At 32.9% G+C, this 21,441-nt stretch overlaps 1 protein-coding gene and 1 pseudogene across 1 annotated transcript; both read right to left on the bottom strand.

Moving 5' to 3' along the window:
• Positions 1-4,167: 4,167 nt before the first annotated feature.
• LOC149170858 (uncharacterized) lies at positions 4,168-5,916 on the bottom strand (annotated as a pseudogene).
• Positions 5,917-8,699: 2,783 nt separating this feature from the next.
• Positions 8,700-9,311, bottom strand: LOC149170857 (ethylene-responsive transcription factor ERF012-like). Its single transcript, XM_089425748.1, has one exon. It carries the CDS (start codon positions 9,309-9,311, stop codon positions 8,700-8,702), a length of 612 nt encoding a protein of 203 aa, XP_089281874.1.
• Positions 9,312-21,441: the final 12,130 nt, after the last annotated feature.

Below are 21,441 nucleotides of genomic sequence, written 5' to 3'. Positions count from 1 at the left end.
GATCACCAACGAACGCGGCCCTCAAATAGCTCTGATACCATGTAGGAATTTACAGGGTAAGTTCCTCAGACAGAACACCAAAGGACACCGCTCACAACCAGATCGCAGATCAATACACCAGTATTTTTGACGTGGTTAAAACCCTCAAAGAGGGAAACAGTCCACGGCCTGAGCCAACGCGGCCACTTCAGGCAATTTATTAATAAAAGAATGAAAATTTACATAAGCTTCTCTCATAGACGGATTACCCTACAAATGACCCTCCATGTGCTTTAAATAGAAATCATGGACCAATCAGGTGTCAAGCCACAGATCAAGTGTCGGTAATACCGAGGAGAGAATGAACCGTCGGATCACTACATATCGTGACCGTCGGATTGTAAGTTACAAAATGTACAAGGTAAAGAAACACACTTTACCTAACTCTATACTAGACCAAGCTGTACTTAACTATTTCCTATGTGTCGGAATATCCTAACAATATGTTGTGCGGATTTGGTGAAGATTGAAGAAATTTAGAGTTCCAATGGGAAGACAACTTTTTTTCCAATTGGAAAATATATATCATAAGGTGAAAAAGTGAATTTGAATGTCAACACATACACATACATTAGGCATTTGTTTCAATTTTATGCGGAAATTGGATAAACTTCTCAAGATTTCAAGATTCGGGGAAAATATCAAATAACCAATTTTCAATTATGATAAAAGCTCAAGATCATGGTTTTTAGCCAATGATTTTGGTCTTTTTTCATGCACTATGATAAACATAGACATTTTTCACATAAAAATGAATATTTATATGCAAAGAAATAGTGAAATTGTAATGAGTGTGAACCTGTAAGATCAATAGGTGTATGTATAAAAAGTTAGGACAATCTTTTGAATCACCATTAATTAGTAAGCCATGATAGGTCTATTTCATTTCAGCCCTTGGTCAAAACGAATTATGATTTCTTAAATAGATGGAAATATTATAATATTTTGAATCTCATTTTGTAATCCTATGGCCCTTAAAAGGTTGTATTATTTTGTGAATCACTAATTTATGTTTATGGTATCGCTAAAGTAGTATATGGTGGTTTTGAACATAGTTATAAATATTATAGATATGGGGTAAGAGAGCTTGCCAATTTTCTATATTAGTTTTGATGTAAAATGATTTTAATATATTGAAAATACAATATATCATTTTTGTTAATATTTTATACACTTGAATGCAACATGGTAATAGCAAGAAGAAAAATTAGTTGTGCTTATTTAGAAATTTTTAGAATCAAGAACAATATATAAGGGAGAATAAATGATGGCTCTTAATATTTCACATTCTTTCTAGCTCTCGTATTACAATAGCATCCAGGTATTCACCCAATTATTGAGTAAGCCTTTCTAATCCTAGTGCTTGGTTCATTCTTAGACCTAATCACAAGTTGATGACAATTAGTGACAATGGGGTTACTTCGAAGCTTGGAGAGAGTGAGGGAGTGGTATATATATTATATTATATAATAATAATAATATATATATATATATATATATATATATATATATATATAATATTATTGTAAATATATTAGGGATTAAATTAAGCTTATGCGAAATAATTAGAGCTAACATAATATGTTCTTAGTTCATAGTAATTGTGAGGATTCAAAATTAAGCTACGAGTAAGTGAAAATCAATTTATGATTCCACTATTTTGTATTGTCATTTGTGTGTAATTATGTTAGTAATATTGGAATTTTTTTTATGAATATATTTTATAAACTTTAAAATCTTACACAACTGCTTTAATTTATAACAAACAACACATTCACAACTACATTGAAACATGATATTTTTAATTACATAAACTTAGTACATTTTCATTTCATATATTCTTTTTTCCACTAATATAACTAAATATATAATTATTTTAATTTAATGAATAATTATTTTACCATAATTATATAATATTATCAATTTATATACCATTAATTTTACACTAATGGTTAATTATATTTTAATTAAAAATTATTATTAATTATTATTATTATTTATAATTATTTTAATTTTCATATCCTTTAATTTTACATTTTCTTATTAAAATATATATATATATATATATATTACTTCAGTGATTCTCTCTGTAGCCTGTTCTATTTTTTCTTTCCCATATGCATTTTTTTACTTGCAATGGTATATAACTAAGCGGAGCTTTACATGCTGCTTTATTCTCCAATCTGTTTTTTGAACGGCCTTTTTTATACACACTTTTAAAAATTGTAAAATAATATATACTTTTACACTTAAATATTTAAACATAGCTGATACTTAATTTGGATTATTTATAGAAAGATTCACAACTTTCAATATAGTATCGCGATACAGTAACACTACCTCTGCACCATTTTTATGCTTATCTATTATAGCAGTTGATACGGTTTAAGTTGCAATCATTAGATTCAGCCTCTACAAAGATAGCACCAAAGAAAGCATAGACTATGGTATTTTATCTCGTATATTACAACGAAACAGGTAGAACTGATGGGCAATAAGCTGGTCTTTCTTCAATCACAACTACTGGGTCTCGATTTCGAACTGCTACTACCCGTGCTTCCTTCTCCCCTCCAGCAATCTTTGCTCCTGCCGAAGCATAGTTTAGAAGAATTACTAACATGGTTACATTCACTTCAAAACTAAAATTAAAATTTTGAAATTAAAAATTTAAACTTAGTCTAAAAGAAATCCATAAATATTGGATGTGTGATTACGATCCGTCCATCCGGATACTATACAGACTGAGGTACATTGAAAAGACACTTGACGGCGAAGAGTTTGCAGTTGCAATTTTTTCACAAGTTTCCGACTTTGCAGCGTGATGGGTTTCTCCGTTTACATAAACAGACGGTAACGGAGATGGAGAGGGGCCCAGCTGGTCACGTCGACAGTCCCATAGAACCCGCAGTCGAGACAAGCTCGGCGAACTACAAGTAGAGCTTTTTTTTTCAACAGAAACTACAAGCAGACCTGTTCGTGCAAGGAAGGTGAACCTCATTGAATTATAGACAGAAAATAATTGACATTTACAAAATATGTACTGTGGTTGAAATTTCAACGAAAAATGGCTGTCATTGACTATTTTAAACGTCGGGGACTATGTGTCATCGACATTTTGACACGTCAAAATGTACATGTGATGGTTGATGCTGTGTTCATTTTAATTTTTGTGAAAAGTTATTTTTCAAACTTTCTTGATTATTTCTTTAGTTTACTAAAGAACTTATAGGAAAATATACTAGCAATTGTCCCAAAAGGTATAAAGAGAGGCCGATAGGATTATTAAATTGGAATTGTTGAATTTTTCTAGAAGAGTTAATTGGTTTGTGGAAAATCTTGTTTTCTTGAACTGGATCATTGTGCAATTACTTTTCAGGAACACATTGAATGTCTTATTTCATTTTAGAGTAAGTTAATTACCCAAAATCAAGAAACCTTTATAGATGGCCAAGCATATATGAAGAATACATCTCATTCATATGCAATACCAAATCCATCTTTTCTTTTCTTTGAGTAAAATTTCAAAAGCATGAACACATGCCATTTCATATGCACAATAAACCTAACTTCTGAAATTTCAATGCTTGGATGCATTCCATTCATATGCTACAGTAAACCCATATATTCCTTAAATTTCAATCCATAAACACATCCATTCATGAGCCATAACAGAACCACAAAAAACAAAACCAAGCCCTGCAATGCCAGAGCATTATCCCCATTCAAAAGCAAAGAAGTAGCAAATAGAAACGCTAGTGTTCCACAGTATTGACTGCGCAAACTAATCATTGCCATCTGGAAAATCAAGAAAATAAAGACGATGACCAGTTAGGGAGATGATAGTGACCCTTTTTTCTAGCCTTCCTCGGCCGCCTTTCGCCTGGGAGGCTTCATGCTCGCACACATGACGAAGAATGTCGACTTCAAAAACTGCAATGTTGTCCTACGGCAGAACAAAATTGGACAACCCAGTTCCGGAAATAGGATCCACCTTAGATTTTCCCCAATGGCAATCTGATCAGAGTTTTTGCATAATAGGGCCAGGTACTTTATGTGCCCTCTACTTTATAAACCATATACAATTTGTGCCCCACCCCTAAACCCTGGAAAACCTTGTTCTACCCACAATTAGGTCATTTTTTTCCTGAGAAAATACACATCAGTTTCTTCATACACATACTCCGGATGCAAATCCTCATGGGGTACTTTCTCCACAGTGAAATAATTAGGACAAATCTGCCAAAAAAGTTGATGGGCTTCTGGAGATCGTATTTGATAACCTAATAGAATTACAATATTTGCTCCAGAAAGGGCATTCATGGTGGAAATCAAAGGCTCCACAGTATTCTCCAAATAAACAACATCTGTGACAACAATGAAAGCAAATGGAGGCTTCAGTACCTGAATCTGCTTCTCATTGTTCCAATAGAGCTGAGAAATCTTCACTCTTCCAATGTTGGATCCCTGTTTTCTGGTCAAGGCGAGGGAGCTCACCGTCGTGTTTTTCTTCACGCTGCGTTTGAGGGCGAGCGGAACGGGGGCGATATCGGTCAAGACCACGTTGAGGCCGAGCAGGGTTAGACCCATTCCGGTGATGCCGCAGCCAATCCTGAGTTCGATTCCGCGTTTGTTCTTGAATTGGAAGATTTTGGTGTATACGGGATTGGGGAGCAAGGCCAGACAGAGGTGCCGACGTGCACAACAACAACAACTAGCAGACCAAAGAATCGATTAACTCTGAGGCCAATAGTGACATAAAAGAATGGGAAAAAGCAGTAAAAATATCTTGTGAAAAGAAGGCAACTCAACCGATATTTGGAAAAAATAGTCACACTTCAAATCAACAGTTGAAAGTGTCTCACCTGATCAAACAAAGCAGGGTAAAAGTGTTGATGATTTTTGATGCATAGGAAGGCCTATCAGCCTAATTATATACAAAATATAAAACTAAATTAAAATAAATTAGACATTTAGACATATTGTAGCCAATAAACAATTCTAAAAAATAATATATATATATATATATAACTTTTTTTTTTTGGTTCATAGTCAATTATTTAGACTTTATGGTAATATATATATATATATATATAATAACTTATTTTGTAATCAATTTCCTTTTATCCAATATTAATACTAAATAATGACATCTGTAATCTTGTACTCTAGTTCCCATTTAGCTCCATTAACTTATTTTACAATTTTTTATTAAAATAACTCCAACATATTTTTTATCACTCTCATAATATAAGAAAGACTTTATTATAATTTAAACATTATTTTTGTCTAGTAAATTTTGGACAAATTTGTTTCTTTAAGTTGATCAACATTTTTACAATTAATTCTATGTCTAAAGAAAATAATTTCAAAAAATTAATAGATATAAATAATTTTTCACTTCACTTGACGCATTTAAAATTGGACACTTTCTCTAATAAATAATAATTTTTTAAATTTAAAATTCATTATAATATTATAACTTTTATTTTCATTTATGATCATTATGACAGTACTTTATAATATTGATAAATAAAAAGTAAAAGAAGAAATATATATATTTGATTAATAGTGGTTTAACTTCAACTTCATATAATATCTCTTATCATCAAAATCTCATTTTAAAGATATCTTTATTTAATATTAAAATTATATAGTGACATATGCAATTTTGTAATTTACTTTTCATTCATTTCAACTAGCCTACCTTGTTGTAAATGTTTGCTGAAATAGCTCCACTATATGTACTTATCACTCTCTTGACATAAAGTTAAAGACATTATGTGATAATTAACGCAGTGTTTCTTGTGGACAATTTTGTTTCTTCAAATCTGCAATTTTGTAATCTACTTTTCATTCATTTCAACTAGCCTACGTCATTGTAACTGTTTCCTGAAAAAGCTCCTCCACTATATTTACTTATCACTCTCTTGACATAAAGGTAAAGACATTATGTTATAATTAAAGCAGTGTTCCTTGTGGACAATTTTGTTTATTCAAAGTACTTTTACAATAATTTTTATGTCGAATACAAGTTAATTCAAAATTTTAATAAACAAATTCATTCATATTTATCAAATTTCCAAAACATTACAAAATCTGATTCAACAGACTATTTAATCGCAATATCCAATGGAAAACCTTGATTTAGTGGACTATGTAATCACAGTATCCAATGGACATATCTAGACGTTGTACAAGATGAATGTTTGCAAAAGAGGAGGAGGATTCTTAACACACAAATGCATGCATTTAGGATCAAATATCATTCACTAATGTTTGCATCATATACTAGCACAAACAAATTAGTAAATATGGTTGATATACGCCATAGGCATATACAAATAACATGCACAACCACATTAGTAAATGTGGTTGATATGTGCGGAAAGCGTATAATTATGATTATTATGATTGTTATTATTAATTTATATTTAATTAGTTGTGAATGAATGAATTAATAATGAATGAAATAAAAAATTAATTATTTAATTAATCACTTTAATTTTTAATGAATAATAATAATAATAAACAAATAATAAACTGAAGAGATTAATATTACAAACCTAAAGTATATAAACCCTAAGATAAATATTATAAACCATAAATTAAACATGCTTAACCATGGTTGACCATGGTTGATTTTCATATTGACAAAATAATTGTTACAATGCGACGTTGGACTATGTTTGACCATGATTGATTTTCATATTGAGACAAACTTTCTCACAATACAAACTTAGACAATTGTTGACCATGATTGACCATCATTGATTTCCATATTGAGTCAATCTTTGTCACAATGACATGTTACACCATGGTTCACCATGGATGACCATAGTTGTCACAATGTGACATTGGTCTAGGAGAAAATTTTTGTCACAATGCGACATTGTACCATGGTTGATTTTCATATTGAGACAATCTTTGTCATAATGCGACATTGGACCATGGTTGACCATGATTGATTTCCACATTGTGAAAATCCTATGATAAAGCATAAGATAAATATTATACACCAACGGATATTAACCTTATGATCAATATTATAAACACTAAAATATGATTCATATTATAAACCTGAGGGATTAACTATAAAACCCCAAGGTATTATAAAGCCGAGGTAATAATATTAAACCCAAGGGATTATAAACCAAAGAGAATAAGGATTCTCTATTGTTGTCAATACTCGTATGCACTATGTATCTTATCTTAACACACAAATGTGTGCATTTAGGATCGAATGTCATCCACTAATGTTTACACCATATACTATAGAAATATTGAGTCAATTCATGCATCTCGTGACAATGGTAGGTTACTAAGTATAGAATTAAAAAAATGTTCCGAAAAACTCAACTGTTCTTCCTTTTTATATTATTGTTCTATTATGATAATAATAATAATAAAAAAAAAAAAACTATATTTTTAATTTATTTTTGTTTATCATTATTCAATATTATTACTACATAGTAACATTTGTAACATTTTAGTATAGATTTTATTCACTTCAACTAATTTACATTATAGCTATTTCATAAAGTAAAAAATTTATCTATCACTTTCATAATATAATAAAATATTTCTTATGATTTAAATATTATTCTTTTCAAATAAATATGGACAATTTTTTTTTTTTTAACACTTTAATGGTGATAGACACTTTACAGTTTTTTATATTTCCAAAACTAGATAAACATAAACAATGTTTCACTTTACTCATTTGCTAAATTTAAAATTTAAAATTATATCTATATCTATATATATATATTCAATCTCATTATAGTATTATAATAAGTACTTTCCAAAAATAATTAAAAAATATAAAAATCATTTTAATTAAAAATATTATGTCAAAATCTTATTTTTAATATATCTTTGTTTCACATTAAAATTAAATAATTACATTTTCAATTTTGTAATTTACTTTTCATATTTAGCTTACTTTGTTATAGCTATTTGCTGAAATAACTCCACTGTATCTACCTATCACTATCTCTAAATAAAAAAAATACTATAATAATTAAACACTATTCCTTTCCAATAAAGGTGGACAATTTTGTTTTCTCAAAACACCACTTTTCTTAATAGTAATAGACACTTTTACACGTATTTTGATATCAACTGCAAAATATTTCTAAATAAAAAAACTACTAAAATAATTAAACACTATTTCTTTCAAGTAAATGTGGACAATTTTGTTTTCTCGAAACACTACTTTTATGGTAATAGACACTTCTTTTACACCTATTTCGATATAACTGCAAAATATTTCAAAAATAAAATAATATTTGTCTTCACTCCTATTTATATAATTTCCAAATTATTCCAAATTCTGATTTAGTATGCAATCCCAGCATCCAATAGACACTCTGATTTAGTATGCAATCCTAGCATCCAATAGACACTCTGATTTAGTATGCAATCACAGTATCCACTAGGCACTTGTAAAAGTTATACTGGCGACATGTTTGCAGAAGAAGACAAGCAATTTTGATAAGGTATTCCGATCGAATATCGTCCACTAACGATTAATGGTAATAGTGCGCCAATTCATGCATGCCGTGACACTGATAGGTTTGAAAACGACGTGGATACTAGGCAGTGCGCATAGACTGCAAAAAAACTAAGTCCATTTTTATATTCTTTCACGTCCCAGGAACTCAGCTGTCTTCAAAGTTCCACAGCCCTATGTCAACCTCCTCCTCCTCTGAAGTCGGAATGAGCACCAACGCCAATTCTTTGTCAATGGATGGGATTTTTTCCAAATTCAAATAGTGAGGACCATCTGGTTCTGCAAACAGAGATTCCCAAAACTCCAAGTCCTCCGATTTATGCTGGGCGTCATTAGACAATTCCATGTCAGATACCGAAGACGGCTGCGAGGGAAGTGAGGGGTCGTCTTTAGTATTATTGTGCACAGAAGGCGAAGTCCCAGGGATTTCGTTCAAGGCATACTTGGAAGCGGCAACCTGGATTTGCGGAGGGGAAAGAGAAAAGGCGGACGGAATGGAGGGCACAGAATCGGGAAAGTTGAACTTAGCGTTGGGCCCTCTCAGGCAATACATTGCAGCGTCGAAGGCTCGGGCGGCCTGCTCGGCGGTTTTGTAGGAGCCAAGATATATCTTCTCCCTGGATCTTGGTATCCGAATTTCTGATACCCACTTCCCCCATTCTCGCAGTCGGATTCCCTTAAATTTCCGGGATGTTTGTCCGCTATCTTCGTTAGGTTGAGCATGGCCGTGGTTTTGTTCCTGCGAGGGAGGTATCTCCATATTTGGGAACTCAGAAACTCTATGATAGCTGGGATGAAAATAGTAATTCGACAACGCATCGGTATATTGCAATGTTATTACAAAAAATGGAGGCTGTGGACAGAGCTGACCGAATGGAAAGGCGATTTAGTACGGAGAAATGAAATACCATTCCCTCTCTATACATACACCAGTGTTTGCAATCAGCAGAGTCACGAGGAACTAAATTCTCCGTGTGCTTTCCGCGGGCTGCCCCCTCTGGGCTAACCTCAAACTACGAGGGCATCCATAATTGTTGCCTAATGATTCTACATTTAAGAAGATACAAATGAACGATGAAAAGACCATGAGGTTTGAAAATTCAATAGATCCGACAAATGGAAATAAGTGACTGAGAGAACGGAACAAGCTAGTCTAATACAGATAAACTCCTTCACATAAATTTTATCAAACCAATCAAGTGATGTGTCTACCCCAAAAAGGAAAAAATATTTGTTTATGAGAGGGAATCGAGAGTGAAGAATCATTGAGTCCTTAAACCAAATATTTACAGATGTAGTTGAGACCTAAGCTTGCATATACAAAGTTGATGGGAAGTACAAGAAAATTAATAAGCATGTACCAAGGTTATTATCCCCACTGTAACTACGATTTACTATTGATCTGAAATTTAAAAAATTGAAGGTTTCTTAAAAAAGTCTACAACCTAGTTTATGTCTTGTGGGCAATGGATCGAAATTTCAAAAGCACATAAACTTAATAATTTTAGTTAATTTTTGCATACATAACCAAGGAAAAATAGACGACATGATACATCACAAAACAACAATTTGATGATGGAGTGCACCCCTCCTAAGCTATGTCCTCGGATCCAGCTTCCAATGTTGTCCTTTTATATTATATGCTCAAAATACCAATTACATGAACGTACAATGCTCAAATCAAAAAAATAATGTTTCCACTGTGTTCAAAACACCCAAAAACCCCTGCGTACGCTCTTCTTTGACTCAAAAAGGCTAAAAAATGGCCAAGTTAGTCCTCCTTCTCCATTTCTCTGCTATTTGTCGTGCAAATTCACAAAACTGGAAAAACTAAAAACCTTTTCCTCCTTTAGCAAAACTATCAGGCAACAATCTAGCAGGGGGATGATGGAAATTCTGCTAGAATTGGTCCATTTTTTCGAGTACTTGGTCAAGAACCCACAGCCCAACTTCCACCCTTTTCTTCACTCATATGGTAGATAATGTGGCCAGGGGCGTAGGCCAGAAGCCACACACACACTAACACTCTGCCCTTGTCCATGTTGTATGCCATGTGGTCGTACACTGATCCACATGCCAACACCCTGGTACAAGCCCTCTACCGATGATTCCGAGATTTTGAACGTGATTGAGGCCAGGGCTTCTTGCCCCACCCCTTTCATCACGCCTATGGTTACACCACCACCATGTGACTTGGGGTTGGGGCCATGTGCCTTGCCCCCTCTCGCCAACGCACCAGCATTTTGAAATTTAAATAAAAAGTCACCATGTTGTATAAAAAAACACAACGCATGATCCAATGGTATGACAGTTAGTTGGTGAGGTCGTGGGGTCGAATCCTACTAGGTCAGTCGGTCGTCCCAACAATATTTTGCACAAATTTCAAGGGCCACATGGCGCCTCCTAATTGGTCAATCCAAAACACAATAAACAACCAAAATCTGCTAATTTAACCTATACGACCTACCATGTGTCAACTCAGGATTGGTCGTCTGACCATCATACCTTCCCAGTTAGCCAACTGATGTTAGTGCCATGTCATTATATGGCCTTCCCAGTCAGTAGCCTAGTCAACCCTACAACTTGATTTTTTAGATGTTTTCCAAAAACTTCAAAACGTGATAACTTTCACATATGTTGTCGAATTGATGTGATTCAAGCGTTGTTTCAATTAGAACGACGAAATCTACGATTTGGCACTATTTTTTTAGAGGATTTGAGAACTTTGATTTTTGCGAATATTTTTGATCCCCCGGATCATTCCTCCCCACTAGAAACTTTTGGACCACCGAAATCTTAATTTTACTCAACAATTAATGGTGGGTACAACTCCCTCACTTTCCTAGGCCTAATTCACCTTTATTTACCTGGATTCATACCTTTGAGCCCCACTGGAACATCTCCATATTGCCTCTGTGTGACGTCCTTATTCTCCTATCAGAAATTGAGTCTTCCTGCAACTCATCTAAATATTTAGGAGAAAACTATTCTATAGATGGAATTTGAACATTCTCTTCCTGACCATCAATCGTTGGAGGCCCATACAATCTGAAGTTTTCCACATTCGCAATAGAATAAATTTGCATGTAATGTAGCAAATCTAGTCGGAAAGCATTGTTACCAATATTTTCCAAGATTTTGAAAGGACCATAGCTTATTGGCTTGATATTTTTACCTTCACCTTGAAGTATTTCCTTGTTGATATACAACCAAACTTGATGTCCTACATGGAAATCATGATCAACTCGATGATTTTCATGCCTTGCTTTGTACTTTGCTTTGATTTTCTCAAGATATTCTTGTACTCTTGGATGCACTAGTTGAATTTGTTCAATGAAGTGCTTGGCCTTGTCCACATCAAGATGTCCATCTATTACAATATCTTTACCCCAGATGAAATCCAAAGGATACTTTAGCAAATAACCCAAACAAGCTTCAAATGGAGATACTTGTGTAGATGAATGCTTGACACAATTGTAGGCATGTTGGATGTAAGGAAAATGCTGATCCCAAAGTTTAGGATGCTTGCCACAATATCGATAGAGAAGATGCAATATTGTTATCTTTACCACTTCTTTTTGGGAGTCATTTTGTTGATGAAATATTGTGCTCTTCTTCAACTTCGTGTCCATGAGTTCACATAAACTTTACCAAAACATCCCAATAAATCGAGAATCTTGATAAAAAATAATACAAGTGTGTAACCCAAAGTGAACCCATCAACTTTTACATGTTTTGTAATGACCTTGATATGAAAAAGCTTAATTATTTCTTTATCATTTTGAGACTCAATAGGCTTACTAGAAGAACTAGTAATTGCATTGAAGATTTACCTTTAATTCCCATGGCTCTAATTCTTGTTTCATCACCTGAATCAGATCTTAGATCTTGTTGAGTTGTAGCAACAATATTTTGTTTCCCCTTGTTATTGAACTTCTTTGGTCTCATTTCTAGATGTAATTTCCAAAAGTTGGTTTCCGTCATGGCCTTCTTTTGAACAATGTTTACAGGTAAGTTTCTCTCCCTGTTTCTTGACTGTAGCATTCTTTTTTCCTTTGCCTTTAAACTTCTCCTTTCATTTGTCTCCAGACTTGGATGGTTTCTTGTTAGTACTTTGAGGAACAATCTTTCCTCTTGATTCTAAATGAGTTTCCTAAACACTTAATTCATCTAGATTGGTGGGATTAAACATAAGTATAGTATGTCTCAAATAAATATGTAATCCACCTATGCATTTAAGGAGAGTATCTTCTGAAGACAAATCAACATCCAAGATTAAAGATCTTCTTTTAAATTATTGTGTGTAACTTTGGACACTCAGACCTTTAGCTTGTCTAAAATTTTCCAATTCATAATTGTTTTTCACATATAAGCTAATGGATAAAATGGCCTTCTTAATGAAGCTATAAAATCATTCTAAGAAGAGATAATTTTACCACTTTTCTTCAAGTCTTCTTAGGTTCTGGCCTCCCACCAGATAAGGGTTTCACTTTCCAAACGGAGAGAAGGAACTTGGATCTTTCTAACATCATCCTTAATCTTTTGAATCCTGCAACAAATTTCAATTTGACAAACCCAATTATGCAAATTTTTAGCATTTACTTCCCCATTATACATAGGAATTTCAAACTTGACATCAAGCTTAAGCAAAGGAGATTTAGGATGTCCTTTTTGGGATCTAGAAGGAGTATTTCTAGGTATTAAAGGATTTGAAGAAGGAGGTAAGTATGGACGTGAAGGAGGTGGTGGAGGTGGAGGCTCGCTCCCATTACCACCATTACCTTTTGATTGATTTTAAATTTCTCCTTGCAACCTTTCTATCCTCTCATTATACAAGAATTTCACCATATCAGACATATCATAAGAAACCTTTCTAAAATCTATCTCATCCTCATACATCAGCTCCTATCCTTCTTCATATGTCATGACAGGTAGAGTTTTTGGAGTTTTTGACCTCCTTAAACAAATTTAAGGGTTTGGTTCTTCAGGTACTCCGTAGCCTCTCTTCAACTTAGACCTTGAAATAATTCAAAAACACTGAAAAAATAGTCAAACCTTCAAAATAACAATGCTCTAATACCAAACTGGTCTAAAATTTAAAAATTTGAAGGTTTCTTGAAAACGTTTGGCAAGCTAGTTTATGTCTTGCGGGAAATGGGTCAAAATTGCAAAACAAAATAAACTTAATAATTTTAGTTAAGTTTCATAGATATAACCAAATAAAAATAAACAACATGCAGTATCACAAAACAACAATTTGATGACGAAGTTCACCCCTTTTAGGTTACGTAACTGGGTCCAACTTTCAATGTTGGTCCTTTATATTATATTCTCAAAATGTCAATTACATCAACATACAATGCTCAAATCATAAAAATAATGCTGCCATTGTATCCATAACACCCAAAAACCCCTGTGTAAGCTCTTCTTCAGCTTAAAAAGGCTGAAAATGGCCAAGTTAGGCCTCCTTCTCCATTTATCATTTTGCAAAATTGTTAGGCGATAATCTGGCATGGGGACAGTGGAGATTCCACCTAAATTGGTGCATTTTGTTGAGTCTTCATTGGGCACTCGCAACCCAACTTTCAACATTTTCTTCGGTTATATGGCATAAAATGTTTTCATGGGCATCGGCTAGAGGCAACGGGTCCACTGGAACTCTACCCTTAGTCATGTTGTATGCCATGTGGTCATTGGTTGGGCCACGCGTCAACCCTCTGCTCTGGACCCTTCGTTGATGGTTCCACGATTTTGAACATGACTAGGGCCATGTATTCTTGTCCCATCCCCTCCATCGCTCCTATAGTTACACCACCACCATGTGACTTGGGGTTGGGGCCATGTGACTTGGGGTTGGGGCCATGTGGCCCACCCCTTCCCATCAATGTGCCAACATTTGAAATTTAAATAAAAGCCTGCCACGTTGTATAACAAAACACAACATGTGGTCCAATGGTATGACGATTAGTTTGTAATAGTGAGGTCGTGGAGTCGATTCTTGTCGGGTTGGTTGGTCGAGCAAACAATATTTTGCAAAAATCTTGAGGGCAACGTCGAATCTTCCCATTGGGCCATGTGGCACCTCCTAATTGGTCAAGCCAAAACACAATAACTAATCAAAATCCGTCAATTCAACCTGTACACCTGCCACATGTCAGCATGGGATTGAATTGTCTAACCACCATACCTGTTGAGTTAACTTGTTGATGTCAGCGACACATGACTTTACGTCCTACCTAGTCAGTACCCTAGACAACCCTACAAGTTGAATTTTTAGTTGCATCCCAAAAACATCAGAAAGTGATAACTTTCACATACGTGTCAGATTGAGGTGAGTGACGTTGGAATTATAATGATGAGATCTATGTTTTTGTGCCAATTTCGAGTGATTTTGAGCATATTTTTTATCCCCTAGATCAACTATTGCCCAATTCTAACACCTACAAAATCCATTATCCCATTGATGAAAAACATAATATAATGGGATCCTTCCATTGCGAAAACCAAAATTAATGAACGCATGCGTAAGGTACTACAAAGGATATTTCAATCTCACAAATTGATGCAAATGGAATGCTGAACCATCTACTCAATCATGAGAGAACAACATAAGGGTTGCACTTTACAAACAAAGAGAAGGAAGTTGGATCTTTGTAACATCATCCTTAATATTTTTAATCCTGCAACAAACTTCACTTTGACGAACCCAGTTATCCAACTATTCAGCATTTACGTCCCCATTGTACATAGGCAATTCAAACTTGACATTAATCTTAAGCAAATGAGAATGAGCATGTCATTTTAGAGATCTAGGAGGAGTATTTCTAGGTGTTAAAGGAACTAAAGAAGGAGGTGAGTATGGAGGTGAAGGAGTTGGTAGAGGTGGACGATTTCTCCCAGCACCAAAATTACCTTTTGGTTAATTTTAAATTTATCCCAAAATATCATTAGGATAACAACATAATTCTCTACAAATTATCTTTTTACTTAGAATCAAATTTCACAATACTTATATGAATTTTTAGGGCTTCAATTCCATAGAGGAGTAAAATTTTGAAATGTCATCCCTACATTTGGCCCAAAAGTGTAACCCATTTTCATACATTCACCCATGTGTGTGTGTGTGTATGTAATATGTTGGTAAATATACTTGTTTATATATCGATATAATATGTGTATGTAATCTCTTGTTCTTAAGAAAGAGAAATATTGAGGAGACAAGTAGGTTAGCCAGTATTAGGATAAATGAAAACAAAAAACAATGATTATGTAGAATCATATAAACAACCCTAATTTAGTTGAGAATTCAAACATCTCAAAACGACATATTTATTTTCAGAAATTGAAAATAATTGCTTCTATTCGTAACAATAATAAGGTACACATAAGAGTGACGATGGAAAATGAATAACACAAATATAACTTTAAATATAGTGTGTGTTAAAATTCATGGACACCACAAAACCAATCATCTAAGTTAAAATTAATTTTAATGTTGCCACCTCTCTTTATACTTTGTCCCTTTAATGAAAATTGAAGAAGAATCATAGCAAATGTTTCTTATACATGCTTTTCGCAAAGAGAAAGATATTTATTGTTTGAAGTAATTTGTCACTCTTGATGATGACTTTTTCTTTCAAAGTTCAAAATGTCAAATTTTTTAGACATTCTACTTAGGAAAGATTTTCCACTAAGTTATCTCCAATATATATGGAAATACAATAATATTGTACATATTTTTTGTCACATCTCATGTATACATTATAATTATCATTATTGTTAATAAAGACCAAATTCAATACTATACATTTGCATCCTCCCTCAAGATTAACAATTATCATTAATGTTAATAAAGAGCAAATCCAATATTATACATTTGCATCCTCCCACAAGATTAAATTAGGACTAAGAAAGGGGAATTATATTAATCCCCATTGAATATACTTTTTCTTAATCCCACTCAGTGAACAATGAAGGGAGATAATAAGAATTTCCACATGTAAGGTCAATATGTTGTGCGGATTTAGTGAAGATTGAAGAAATTTAGAGTTCCAATGGGAAGATAACTTTTTTCCAATTGGAAAATATATATCATATGGTGAAAAGGTGAATTTGAATGTCAACACATACACATACATTAGGCATTTGTTTCAATTTTATGTGGAAATTGGATAAACTTCTCAAGATTTGAAGATTCTGGGAAAATATCAAATAACTAATTTTCAATTATGATAAAATCTGAAGATCATGGTTTTTAGCCAATGATTTTGGTCTTTTTTCATGCACTATGATAAACATAGACATTTTTCACATAAAAATGCATATTTATATGCAAAGAAACAGTGAAATTGTAATGAGTGTGAACCTGTAAGATCAATAGGTCTGTGTATAAAATGTTAGGACAATATTTTGAATCACCTTTAATTAGTAAGTCATGATAGGTCTATTTCATTTCACCCCTTGGTCAAAACGAATTATTATTTCTTAAATAGATGGAAATATTATAATATTTTGAATCTCATTTTGTAATCCTATGGCCCTTAAAAGGTAGTCTTGGTAGTCTTATTTTGTGAATCACTAAGTTATGTTTATGGTATCGTGAAAGTAATATATGGTGGTTTTGAACATCGTTATAAATATTATAGATATGGGGTGAGAGAGTTTGCCAATTTTCTATATTAGTTTTGATGTAAAATGATTTTAATATATTGAAAATACAATATATCATTTTTGTTAATATTTTATACACTTGAATGCAACATGGTAATAGCGAGAAGAAAAATTAGTTGTGCTTATTTAGAAATTTTTAGAATTCAAAACAATATATAAGGGAGAATAAATGATGGCTCATAATATTTCACATTCTTTCTAGCTCTCCTATTACAATAGCATCCAGGGATTCACCCAATTATTGAGTAAGCCTTTCTAATCCTAGTGCTTGGCTCATTCTTAGACCTAATCACAAGTTGATGACAATTAGTGACAATGGGGTTACTTGGAAGTGTGGAGAGAGTGAGGGAGTGGTATATATATATATATATATATATATATATATATATATATATATATATATTATTGTAAATATATTAGGGATTAAACTAAGCTTATGCGAAATAATTATAGCTAACATAGTATGTTCTTAGTTCATAGTAATTGTGAGGATTCAAAATTAAGCTAGGAGTAAGTAAAAACTATTTATGATTCCACTATTTTGTATTGTCATTTTTTGTAATTATGTTGGTAATATTGGAATTTTTTTTATGAATATATTTTATAGACTTTAAAATTTTACACAACTGTTTTAATTTACAACAAGCAACACATTCACAACTACTTTAAAGATGATATATTTTGAAACATGATATTTTTAATTACATAAACTTCATACATTTTCATTTCATATATTCTTTTTTCCAATAATATAACTAAATATATATTTATTTAATTTAATGAATAATTATTTTACCATAATTATATAATATTATGGATTTATATAGCATTAATTTTACAGTATTTGTTAATTATACTTTAATTAAAAAATAGTATTAATTTTTATTATTATTTATAATTATTTGAATTTTCATATCATTTAATTTTACATTTTCTTATTAATATATATATTACTTCAGTGATTCTCTCCGTAGCCTGTTCTATTTTTTCTTTCCCATATGCATTTTTTTTTGCTTGCAATGGTATATAACTAAGCGGAGCTTTACATGCTGCTTTATTCTCTAATCTGGGTTTTGAACTGACTTTTTTATACGCACTTTTAAAAATTGTAAATTAATATCTAATTTTACACTTAAATATTTAAACATGTGATACTTAATTTGGATTATTTATAGATAGATTCACAACTTTCAATATAGTATCGCGATACAGTAACACGACCTCTGCACCATTTTTATGCTTATCTATTATTGCAGTTGATACGGTTTAAGTTGCCATCATTAGATTCAGCCTCTGCAAGCATAGCACCAAAGAAAGCATAGACTATGGTATTTTATCTTGTATATTACAACGAAACAGGTAGAATTGATGGGCAATAAGCTGGTCTTTCTTCAATCACAACTACTGGGTCTCGATTTCGAACTGCTACTACCCGTGCTTCCTTCTCCCCTCCGGCAATCTTTGCTCCTGCCGAAGCATAGTTTAGAAGAATTACTAACATGGTTACATAGCAAGCACATTTCAAAACATATAAAAAATATATATGATATTTCAATTTACAAACTACAGTTAGAATATATATTCACTTAAACATGGTTTAAATATAGGGAACGTGGGGACACCGTATGAAATGAATATTGAAATTGAGCCCATGAAAGTAACCAACTTCACTTTGTCGATTGGTGGACATATGCGATGTCAGTCGACTGCAAACATAAATCAGTAGAAACATGCAATGCCAGTGGACTGCAAACAAAAAATATTTTTTATGAATTCGCTTACAATAAATTGATTTTCTTTTGGGAATTGTTGATCACGCGGTAAACTGACCATTTCACGCGGTTAATAGTTTAGCTTGCAACCCTGTATTCATATAATACTTTGGTTTCAACTCAAAATCTCCCTACCATAATGTCCTCTGGAACATGCTACATAGACGACCTTCCAAGAAGAGTTGGAAACGACCATTTAATGGATGGAGGTTCTGCTGTTTTGATTTAGATTGGATTCGTTCTACTTGGTGATCACATTTTTTTGTTTATTTGCATAGGATTTTTTGAAACCAGAGTGAAATAATGCTACAATATTTTCGAATATGAAGTCTCTGGTGCGATATACTCCACGAGATTTTGATATGAAGTCTCTGGTGCGATATACTCCAAGAAAAATCTCGTGGGGAGATTTTCAGTAGTTGTGAAACTACCAAAAGAAGACACATAAACTCTTGGAGTCACAGCTACCAAAGCGAGGTTTTAAGGAAAATACATAAGAATTGGGAAAATTAACTACTCAAGGTAATGTAGTGTTATAAAGCCCAAAATGTTGGTGAATGATTTCAAATATGGACGTCTTGAACGGTTAAAAATGAATTGGGGTTAAATGCAAATCATCTCTATTCCAATGAGAACTAAATATCAAATGTAATCTTCCAAATATGCATTGATTTTACTTCCGCATTGATTCAAATAAAGTTGATAATAGAATTATTCAAAGAATCAAAAAATAACTTGTGAGAATGAAATTGTCCAAGTAAAGACTTGAAAAAAAAAATAGTAAAACAAGCACAACCCTTCCAAAAAGATGAAAGTACATTGCATGCTCCATTGACATGGTCTCTAAAGGTGGTGCAAGTTGTAGGAGCCTTCCAAGACATATGTGAAGTATCAAGCCATTGTATTGTTGCAAACAATAGAGGAAACATAATAATGAGGAATCCACATAAAAATGAACTGTATGGTTTGATAAGGTACTACTCAAAGTTCCATAAGTATACACACTCTACTTTGGAAATAATGAATTATATGAAGAAGAGGGCCAAACTGAATGAAGAATTTGAGGGTACAAATAATTGAGATGAGCATGTTATACCCATGTTGAGGGGTTTGAAGACAAGCCAAAGAAGAGGGTAAACCTTTCAAAATCGATATGAAAAGAGATTTCATAGCTTGAACCATTGACTGAATTGCACTTATGTAGCTTGAAATAAATCGAATACTACGTGGAAAGAATATAAATCCTAAGATGAAGACCAATTATTTGCTCCATTAATTACTTATACATTGCATGAACAATTTTTGTCGAGGATGAGAATATCATTAGCTCCGAGTCAAGTTGAAAGAGATTGTTGTAGCTGAGATCGTTGTAGTTGAGATAGATCCACCAACTATAGAGGCACATGTTTTTCATCAATGAATGGGAAATTCCACCCACGAGTTGAGTTTTTATAAAAATTATTAATTGAAAACTTAGGTTAGTGTTTCATTAAGCCAAATGAAAGTTTAAATAGATTTAGATAAAGAAAACAACCTCACAATACTAGTGTACAAGAGCTTAAGGAATATCGACTAAATGAAATAATAAATGCAGTTAAAGATATGATCTCAACTAGTGACAAGAATAGGAAACCAAAGTCTATTCATCACTCCAAACCAATAATGATACTCTCCTAATACAAAGAATATATAGAGATAATAATTATCGATAACCTACCCCGAAAGCATAGATGACCTACCCTAGTGACCTATCATACCTACCTAATCTACTCCAAAAACATAAATAACCATTCAAACTCATATAATGCACTAACCCACCTAAACCACCTAACTTCTGATGAACCTCATTAATCTTCCTGATCTTCTAATCCATTGACCCATATGATCTACTAACTATCTAGCCCATATAACCTATCTAACCCACTAACCTACCTGATACGTTCAACCCACATAACCATGTTGACCTAACTTACTTGGGTCCACTATAAGTGGAAGCTAGCGAGAAGATATGACACGTTAGTTTGACACTAATGGGTCTATAACAACATAATGAGATGTTAGTTCGATAGTAACATGACGTGAGATAAATGGCAGTGCGAGATTGAAAGGGATTATGTTGATTAGATGTTAACGAGACAATGTCACGACACAAATACAATGCTAATAAGATGCAAATGGACTATAATTAGTATTTTAAAATTGATATAAGAACATATAATAGGATGGAAAAAAGAGTTCCCAACTAAGACATAGAAAATAACTCTATCTATGACTTTTCCCAATTTTAGCACTCTAAGGATGTAAAAAAAGGCAGATAAATAACATATTATAGTAGTGACAACATTTCCATGCAATATAATGTGGTTAAATATAGGGCTAATAATACTATATTTTTAATACAACAACTGAAGGAAGAGAAAGAAAAAGAAAAAATCCTAAAAAATGACA

The sequence above is a fragment of the Pinus tabuliformis genome, chromosome 4_2, assembly GCF_031772625.1.
Source record: "Pinus tabuliformis cultivar Carrire ecotype Pingquan chromosome 4_2, CPIR1, whole genome shotgun sequence".
Taxonomy (NCBI): domain Eukaryota; kingdom Viridiplantae; phylum Streptophyta; class Pinopsida; order Pinales; family Pinaceae; genus Pinus; species Pinus tabuliformis.
Note: the sequence above shows the minus strand (reverse complement) of the source record. Positions and strands in the feature narration are given on the sequence as shown.